This window comes from Petromyzon marinus, chromosome 63, assembly GCF_048934315.1.
Source record: "Petromyzon marinus isolate PM22_M1 ecotype Great Lakes invasive population chromosome 63, UKy_Petmar_22M1.pri1.0, whole genome shotgun sequence".
NCBI lineage: Eukaryota > Metazoa > Chordata > Hyperoartia > Petromyzontiformes > Petromyzontidae > Petromyzon > Petromyzon marinus.
Window position 1 is genome coordinate 2,600,644 of NC_133729.1, and position 10,179 is coordinate 2,610,822.

The 10,179-nt window shown below is 50.0% G+C and overlaps 1 protein-coding gene across 1 annotated transcript; it reads left to right on the forward strand.

The window, feature by feature from the left end:
• The first annotated feature begins 215 nt into the window (after positions 1-215).
• Positions 216-9,859, forward strand: SNRPB (small nuclear ribonucleoprotein polypeptides B and B1). Its single transcript, XM_032977612.2, has 7 exons — positions 216-388; positions 3,572-3,723; positions 5,259-5,370; positions 5,884-6,036; positions 6,948-7,077; positions 7,810-7,932; positions 9,314-9,859. The coding sequence occupies exons 1-7, from the start codon at positions 386-388 to the stop codon at positions 9,346-9,348; spliced, it is 708 nt and encodes a 235-aa protein (XP_032833503.1). The 5' UTR covers positions 216-385; the 3' UTR covers positions 9,349-9,859.
• The last annotated feature ends 320 nt before the right edge of the window (positions 9,860-10,179 follow it).

Genomic DNA, 10,179 nt, shown 5'->3' on the forward strand with positions numbered 1-10,179 from the left:
TGGGGGGGGACATTTTGAGCATATTTGAATATTGGGAGGGATATTATAATTACGGCCTTGATATCCATAAAAAACACAAAAAGTATGGATATCCATAAATTTGCATTTGTCGCAAGTCGAAACGCAGTAAAACCAAAGCTCTACCGGATCGCTAACATGACGTCATGCAATGCGTGACGTCAAACGTCCGGGAACCAATTAAGTTCCCGCCCCCCTCCCACAATCCTGCGCGCGGCTGCCCGGGGGCAGCAGCAGCAACAGCGGCGGCGACAGGGAGGAGCCGGCGCCATTAGAGGCGCGTCCCCTGCCCGGGCTTTGCCTCACTCGCCCACGACTCTCACCGAGGAAGAATCCGCTCTCGCGGGGCGCCATCCGCACCGCCACCATGGTGAGAGACGACTCTTCGCATCGCCGCCGTTGTGCGCTGCCGTTCGGCGCTCTTATTTCGCGGCAGCGATTTGCCTCGCCTTTCCCCGCGGACAGAAGGCGATAATAGCACGAAGCTGGGCCTAGCGTCCCGGGCTTAGTGAATGCGACCGCGACTTAAAATGATGCGGCGATACGTGTCGCGCGGTTTTCCCCATTTTCTTATGTTGAAACATTTTAAACAACTTGCGTCTATCTGCGCGTTGCACAAGTTATACCGTTTCCATTTTTTAAAACACCGCGGGTTTTTTTTTGTTTAAACTGTCGTTGGCTCGTATTGCTTGGGCCTAATTCAGGCCTGTTAAGCGATTCCTCCCCAATGAATGGGGGGGGGGGCACCGTTGTGTTGAAAGTTTTATTGAAATGGATCAATTCGGACAGGGTTTAGCGCTTGAACGCTGCCTTTTTAACGTCGTCAATGAAGAACTAGGCGTCGTAAAATGGCTTTGGAACGTTTAGGGCGATGGCGCTTGTACAAAGCGCGTGATGGCGCCAATTTTCTCTTTTTGTTAAAAAAAATCCTCGACCTCGTTTTAGAACAACGGTGCCTGCAGCCGCCGCTTACCGCCTTTGTCAATTCACTGATAAATTCTAGTTTTAAAGCTTTCGAGAAGTCACGTAGGTAAAAAATAAAACAACAAAAATCACGACGTTTCGGCCACAACACAAGCGGCCTTCATCAGGTGAAGGCAATCAGGCTGTCTCGAGGACAGCGCTGGAGTGAAACACAACCACGCTCAGCCCGCGGACCTTTAAGCTGTGTGCGAGCAAACAAGGTGCCTTGACAAAGGAATTAGCATAAAAAATAACATTTGATTGGCCGACTTTAGAAAAGAGGTGGGGGGAGTTTACCTATTGATGGTGTGAAAAGGGAATTTATAAGAGCTGCGAAAGTTTGGGGTACCACTACTTGAAAAAAATATACTGTACCATTGAAAATTAGTTTAATGTTGATAAATCCTCACCGCCACCACCACGAGGGATGGTGAAGCAGAACGGTGCAATGAAGAATTGGTGCTGCTGCTCCTCCCCACCACCCCCAGCAATTTAAACGACGTGGCCTAAAACGGCGTTGTTCACCCATCGGAGCGTTATGGAGGCTAAAAAAAAATCCTGCTTCGCTACGATCAGGCGACGTAGTAGTGTAGGAGAGCATGCGAAGCTATCTGAATACGGCGTGGATATGTGTGCCGCATTAATTAGTGCTGGAGACGAGGTAAAAAAACCCATGTCGATTGATTACGATGTCGATTGATTACGATGTCGATTGATTACGATGTCGATTGATTACGATGTCGATTGATTACGATGTCGATTGATTACGATGTCGATTGATTACGATGTCGATTGATTACGATGTCGATTGATTACGATGTCGATTGATTACGATGTCGTGTACCGTCTTCGACTTTTACCGCTGCGCGCGCAAACTATTATTCTGTAAAAAAAAAGGCGCAAACTATTCTGTAACAAATTTTTTTTAAAAATATATCTATTTTTAATGTTAGAATATTGTATTGTCATCCATGTGACATAAGTATACCACGTTTCAATACCAAGTTGTGCAGTCGATAGCACATTGAGAAGTGGGTTAAAATTGAGTTACAAGATTTGAGGATACAACAACAGAGTGAGTTAAATAAAAGCGTGTTAAAAGGGGACCTTTTTTGCCAGTACCAAGGTATGAAAAAATAAGACTAGTTTTTTACACCTTTCTGGCAATAAAACAGGTGTTAAGATGGTCAAACGCCAAATAGAAGGATGCACTGACAATATATGCATTGTCTTTTTAAACTGATTTTCATACTTTGATACTGGCAACAAAATGCCCGTTTTGTAGCTGCTCACGGCCGAGCTGTAAATGCTCTGACACGTGCATTGTCTCTTTGTGTTGTTCGCCTCGTGGTGTTCTTGTGGCCTGACACTGGTGAGTGTAGGTCATAGAGAAGACTGTCTCTGGTGTAGGCCAATCGGTTTCAAAAACAATGTGCTACTGCATAGTTAATTATCAGAGCATGTTTGTTTGCATGTTCACCACAAGTTTTGTGTGTGTGTGGTTAATGCAGACGTGATTCATTGCAAAATGGTTTCTATTTGGCGTTTGAACGCCTTAACACCAGTTTGACTGCCATGAAGGGTCAAACCTATTGTTATTCTGTTATCTCTACGTTTGATTTCGAGGCGCGTTGCTTGCTAATGCATCGCCTTAGTTGCGGCACATGTCGGCAGCTGGTTCAATGATGACTTAAGTTTGGCATGTATTATCCGATCACGGTGACGACTTGTACGATTAACCTGAGAACCATGCCGGCCAAGCCGCTCGCAGATGTGCGACGTTGCATTAAATCCGCGTAAGTTTTTTTTGTGTGTGTGTGTAACAGCGGTCCAGATGCCTATGGTCAAATAATGGATCGCGGATGCTCACAACAATGTGACTGCGTCTATAGTCTCGTTGATAGTGCTGCATACATTTTTTGTTGTTTTTAAACGCGTGCTGCAGCAGGGTTAGTTTGTGAGCAGCAGAGGGCAGTGCAACGATACCCCCCATCTGTACCCTGTAACTGTGTGGAGGCTTTCCCATCCATCGGTGGATTGACAAAAGGGGCCGTACAAGTGCACGTTATCGGACCCAGCACTGTCATTGTGTTCTTGTGGTCATTAACGCAGACGGATGTTTACGTAGATGGACGATGCACGAACGACGGGGGGGGGGGGGTGTGTCACTCTTTGTGTTTTTTCGGTAAAGTCACGTATAAATAAGAAATAATGAAATAACATAGCGTACGACGTTTCGCTTGCAACACAAGCAGCCATCATCAGGTACAGAAGAGCTAAATTTACGAGAGAGAGAGAGGAAACGCATAACCCCAGATGTATACACAGACACCCAAGTAGGGGGGGAACTAACGCAGATACAACAGGGGACACAGAGAGAGAGAGAAGCATACCAAACACGAAAGCTTCGAATCAAGTCTGACCGGGGAGGAGGAGGGGGGGTGGGTGTGTTTAGCTGGATTTAATTGAAAGCGTTTCGCTGTCTGAACGTCGTCTTGGCATTTGGGGTCAAAACATCCTCGCGTGTTTACTGTTAACGCGCGCGCCTTGCGCGTTCATTTTTTTTGCGCCTGTCCCCCCCCCCTTTAAGACGGTGGGACGCAGCAGCAAGATGCTGCAGCACATCGACTACAGGATGCGCTGCACCCTGCAGGATGGGCGCATCTTCATCGGCACTTTCAAGGCGTTCGACAAACACATGAACCTCATCCTGTGCGACTGCGACGAGTTCAGGAAGATAAGGTGAGACTAGCCGCGTTGTTGTTGTTGTTGTTTGGTTGGATTGTCTCGCCCCACCGTAGTTGTGGCTGCAGGCGGCCGTGGTTGGCCAATAGGCACGTGACAAACTCTTTGCCTCCTTGCGGTTCTTTAAAATTGGCACGAGTCGGTGGTTCGATTTGAAGAAAATATTTTGTTTACATTTGTAAAAATGTATTTAAGTTGGCTTGGGCAGTCCTTTTGTAGCCCTTGGTCGAGACAAACGACTGGGAGTGGCAGCTGTGGTGGATGTCGAAGCGACAATTGGCATTGGTGCAGGGAAACTAGGTGGTTTCTCTGGCGGAACCATGAATTGGCGATGGCTTGGAGGTCTTCATCCATCAGTGGCTGCACTGGGCACAAATACGGAGTCATTTAATCTATTCTTACTCGCACGAAGGTGATGCGTGTATCATAGAACGTAATCCACTTTAAATGACGAGTTGCTTGCCTGATGGCGTAGGACTCGTCGTATAAGTTTGTGATTTCATATCCCCTTGTGGGTGGACTGGGCTTGTCATCCTAGATGTGGAGTTCTGGGTTAGGCACAGTGGGTGGTGGGCATTCTTCTCACCCCCAAGCATTCCCTACGATTGACAGCGGAAACGCATCAGGAGTTGAAACGAAGGATCCCACCTGGTCCTCCACAATTATTAACTTGTCTTGTTCATCCTGCTTGTCGTGCGATTGGACAGCGACTGAATGGTCACCATCCCAGGCATACCCAAGTTGCCTGTGTGGGCCTGTCCAGGCATGCCCAGTTGCATGTCTACTAATGACCTCTGGAAGGGCTCTTTCCAAATGTAAGCTTTGCTTTTATCCGTCTTTTAAAACATGGTGGTGGCTTTGGCTTCTGTGATCCCATAACACACGGCATCAAATATCGCTGGTGTGTTACACTCGCTACGAGCGCACGTACAAGGCTGTCCCTTTGCGGGAGCACACATGGTCGGGCAACGGCACGCAACGTACAGCTCGGAGGCCCTGGCAGGAACAGGGAATAATTTGGCTCATCGGATGCGAATTATATTAAAAATAATCGGTTAGGAGTCCACAGCACAAATGGATGAGTGAAGGGAATAGGGGCAGCAGAGGAGAGCAGTCTCTTAATTTTGATCGCGAGTTGATATTGCATGGAGGGGAGAAATCTATTCAATCACAGCAATTTATCAAATCCCCCAGGAGGGGGAGTGAATGTTACATGCTTGCCTGCCTCGAGAATCTTGCTTTACATGCAACGATTTTCTTGGTCGCCCCTTTGCCACGAGCAGTGTTGTTTCAGGTCCGGTGATGATTTGACCTCGGCTAAAAGCACCGTGTTGAAACGTTGTGTACAAAGCAGGATTACTCTGAGGACCTCGAGACAACAACAAAAACATACGTTCTTAAAAGTCAAATAATTTGTTACTGAAAGTCTGCGTCCAATTCATCCATTGGCCGAGTTTGGGCAGGGTTTGTTGCCAACGTGGTCAGGGTCGGTCGCGTTCGCTGAGCCGCCCGTCCTGAAACGCCGCTCCTAGGCCCAAGAACTCCAAGGCTGGGGAGCGTGAGGAGAAGCGCGTGCTGGGTCTGGTGCTGCTCCGTGGAGAGTCTCTGGTCTCCATGACGGTGGAGGGGCCCCCACCGAAGGATGTGAGTTGCTTCTCAACGGGGACCCTACTTTGCATGTTTCACCAAACAATAGTGAATGCGCTTTTTCGTTAGACTCCCGTTTTTGAGCGATGAAATTAAGTGGCCTGTGATCAATTGATATCGTAGGGCTGGCTTAATGGGCGGCAGGTACTGTAAGAGCGCCTCTCATCCACCATCGGTAGTGGTGCCTCGTTACACAAAAACGGCAGAATCTCTGTTCTCTGGCCTTACAATAATAACAAGAGCAGGAGACTGTTCTATGTGTTGAACCCTATTCTACGTAGGTACAAAAAAAGCTACGGCTTCTATAGCCGTTTTTTTTAATTCAACTTACATTTGTTTTGTATTCTGTGTGTGTTGTGTTGTTTTGTTAAGGCCACCCATTTCCCCAGACCAATCTTAGAGTTGACCGTGCAGTGCGCTTTACCCTGGTAATCGTCACAGTCGACGACAGCGGCTGTGTGGCGCAGCGGTGACTTGGTGTTTTACCCCCCCCCCCGCGTTGTGTTGCAGTCTGGCATCGCGCGCGTGCCGGTGCCCGGAGCGATGGGAGGGCCGGGCATGGGCCGTGCGGCCGGGCGCGGCGTTCCCGCGGGTGCCCCCGCGGCACAGGCCCCCGCCGGTCTGGCCGGGCCGGTGCGTGGCGTCGGAGGGCCTTCCCAGCAGGTAAGACGGCCGCGTGGGCGTTGGCAGTCGCGCCTGTTGCATCGTCGCACCCTGACGCCGTCCGGCGCCTCCGATGAGCGTGCTCGGTTATGTGCAGTGCGAAAGACGTTCAACGCACGTTCAGCCGGCTTGGCTATGTTACTCTTGAGGCACACGTCTGATCTCGCGCCTTGCGAGAATGGCGATTCGCGAAAGTGATGTGCTCATTTGACTTTAAGGTCGCCAATGGCACGGTTGGCTGCGTACGGTGCAAAAGGAATTGCCGCGTGCGTGTACAACACTGCAAACAAGGCAGTGCTTGGCGACAATGCATTTAAGTGAAGTGAGGGTTAATTTTAAATTCAGTCAATGTTTCGGGCGAATTGGGACGTTGATAGGCGGCAGCTGGTTCAATGATGACTTTAAGTTTAGCATGTATTATCCGATCACTGTGAGGACCTCTTTTTTACCCTGAGAACCGAGCTGCCAGCCACTCGCGAATGTGTGAAATTGTTTAAAATCCTTTGTGTCGGCGGGCCTCGGCAGAAATTGCTGGAAAAATAACTTCGAATCAATATTTTTATGAAATCTGTGTTCTTGGTGAAATTCGGTTACCTAACAAATTGCTGCGTAATCTTTGCAACATTCGTCGAACGGGTATTTAACGTCTGACCTGTTTGTGCGAGGAAGTGGCCCAAGCAAATTGCCACTTCCTCATTAGGCGCACAATCGCCCGCATCTTTCAAAGTGAAACGTAACGTCCCAAGTCGGTGGGATCGCCCCGGCAGTGCGCAATTTCAATCTTATCGGCGCGTCGTTTCCCCGGAGCTGTCCCCAGTTCTTTGCGTCGGTTACCTGTTTACTTATTTTGTTGCCGAGGGGCTCGCCTGCGACGTGTTTTGTGACGACGCGTCGTGTTGCCCGCATGCCAGGTGATGACCCCGCAGGGCCGGGGAATTCTGGGCCCCACCATCAGCGGATCGCCACAGCAGTACCCGGGCCCGCCACCTCCTGGCGGGCGCGGAGGCCCCATGCCCATGGGGCGTGGAGGTCCCCCAATGGGTGAGTAACGGCGGTGGAAGAAAAAAACGCCCAGTTCCCGGCTAGCGGTGTAGCGTCGCATCGGCGAATTTTGTACCGATTGTTGAGCTCTTTGTTACACGCGTCTGATCCTCTCGCCTGTGACAATGGTGATTCGTGAAAGTGATGTGCTCATTTGACTCTGGGGTTGGTAATAGCACGGTTGGCTGCGTAAGGTGCAAAAGGAATGGCTGCGTACGGTGCAAAAGGAATTGCTGCGTACATACACGGCTGCAAAACAAGGCGGTGCTTGGCAACAATGCATTTGTAGAAAGTGAGAGTTAATTTTTTAAATTATCTTAATCTTTCGGATGAATTGGGACGTTGATGGGCGGCAGCTGGTTCAATGATGACCTAAGTTTAGCATGTATTATCCGATCACTGTGGGGGACCCCTTTTTGCCCTGAGAACCGAGCCGCCAGCCACTTTCAAATGCGTGACATTGTTTAAAATCTTCGAGTCGGTGGGACGCAGCGGAGATTGGTGTTATTAGTGAAGTTAGTTTGTTTTTTTTCCCCGTCCACCTAACAAATTGCCGAGTAATCTTTGCAACGTTCGTCGAGCGAGCGGTTTTAACCTCTGACCTGTTTGTGCGAGCGCAACGGTGAAATTATTTTGTGACTCGGCCCTCGTTCGTGGCGGAGGGGGGGGGTTATTTTACCGCGTTGCTAACCCAGCCGGTTCCTGTCGTGGCTTGCCCGCGCGTGTGCCTAGGGATGATGGGCCCACCGATGGGCATGCGTCCGCCCATGGGCCCTCCAATGGGCATGCCTCCCGGCCGGGGCCCCATGGGAATGATGCCCCCGGGAATGAGACCACCACCGCCCGGCATGAGAGGTGAGTTTTTCCATGCCTTGCGCACGTGGCGACGAGTGCCCGGCCGAATTGCCCTCGTGAAAATATGCCTCCTTTGTGTTTTTTTTTGTGTGTACGGTGTATATGACTTAATGTGTTATATAAGCTTGCGTGTTTTTAAAGAAGCCGATATTTTGGACTGTGCCGGTCACGCTTGAGGGCCCCGCACGCAAGGGCCATTTGCCAAAAAACCGGGAGTTGTCTTTACGTGCAAGGTTGATTTTTAGCACACCCCTTGTACAAGCACGAACCATTTGGTGACGCGGCGGCAATGGTGGGCGATGTTGCGAGCGCGGCAACTCGGCACGTTGGCCAATAAACGCCGGCCTTGGAAAAATAAAAATGCAGGTGACATGCTTGGGGAAATAGTCCTTTCGCAGCACACGCGTGCACCGGGTGGTGGGGGAGAGGCGCACCGTTCTCTTGATGGCCTCTGTGCTGTGAATAGCATTTCGGGGCCATCCATTTAGTACGTACGCAAAAACCTGTCAGCTTGACCCCCCCTCCCTGTGTACGCACGCGTACTTTTTATATCCACCCCCCCCCTCCTACCTGCGTACGTACGCTTGATGCACCCGCCCGAATCCTATAGAACGGCCGATATTTTATCCACGCAGAATCGATCAAGGATGAATAATGAACGTGTTTACGCAAACAGTCCACCGCCGGACTAACTAATTTGAAGGCCAATGGAGACGAATTATTATCGAGGCTTCACCTCCCCCCCTCCGTTTCCTATCCGTTCGTACATTGTCAGTAGAGCCCCCCCCCCATACGCAAGCGTACGCATTTGGGCTACCCCCCTCCATGCGTACCTACTAAATGGATGGCCCTTTACTCGAAACGTCCCCTATTATGTGCCTTGTTTTCGTATCAGCACAGTTCTGATATAACGGGACTTCCCGTTAGACTGGTCGGGGGGAAGAGAAATTCGCGTGATAGAGGCACACAGATTTATTATCGTGGGAGTCTACTTAAATTCATCATTCTATACTCCTGGTTCTTTCGGTAAAGTCACGTAGATATACTTTTTCTATCTACGCGATGACTTTACCGAAAGAACCAGAGTGTGGATTCCTGCAGTCACAAAAAGCTTCAAATCCAGGATCCATCGTACTGTGTTTAAAAGCTTACATGGTAGAATTTGACTGCGACAAATAGCAGGTAGCGTGCTATAATACATTTCGGCATCTGCTTGACAACCACAAATTGTTCCGAAATATTGTGGCCTGGGAGTTGACCGGGTGTTTTTTTGTTATTCCACATTTTTTCGTGCGTGTGTGTGTGTGTGTGTGAGGAGAGCGGCCCTGAACCTCGCTCCGCTGACTGGGCACGTGTGTGCCCGTCGTTCTCTCTGTTGCAGGGCCCCCGCCTGGTATGAGGCCCCCACGACCGTAAAGATGCAGTGGATGGAGAGAATCCTGCGTGTTTATATAAATAGCCGTGTTGGCCTGGGCGGGTGTGAGAAAGTAATTGATTTGTGGGGTGTGAAAGACGACGGGGTAGGGGGGGGTTGGCGGGGTAACCAGAATTGCAACTTTTCGCTCCGTTTCGGACAAGCTGGCGGGTGATCGAGTGGTGAGAGGGTGAATTCATCGTGCCCGAGGACAAAAAAAAAAAACGCGTCGTCTTGCTCCAAGAATTTACGGGGGAGATGTCGTCGTAAGGGAACCCTCTCGGGGGGGGGGGGGGGGGGGAAATGACGCTTTCGAGAATTACTCGGCCGCCTGCGGCGCTGTTTCCTCCGATCGTTGAGTTGTCCGCGTTTGGCTCTGTGTGGGCTACTGGGTCGCAAAAAAGGCTCGTCTCGTTTCCGTCGGCTCGTGCGATCCTGCGAGTTTTATATTTTGTTCCCGTGGCCCGAGTGTTTTTTTTAAAAAATATTAAATCGCAACTGTGTCCTGGAAAACCTGGTCCTCCATCTGTACTCGTCATTGCTTTTTCCCCTGGGCAAGTTCTTCGACTTTTCAAGCAACGTCTGAGGCGTCTACTGCCCTAACTCTTGACTTGTCTCTGTAACGTGGGGGAACGATAACCCGAAAGGATAATTGCACCCCTGTGGCCCCAGGCCAAGACCTCCCCAGTGAGGTCACAGTAATGTGACCTCGTATGGATTTAAACGTAACGTCACTTCTAATGCTTAGGGGGGGGGGCAAAACCCGTGTAGAGCAAACCCACGACATGTACAATTACTCTCCCAACACACACCACGATACGTGTCCATCGCAA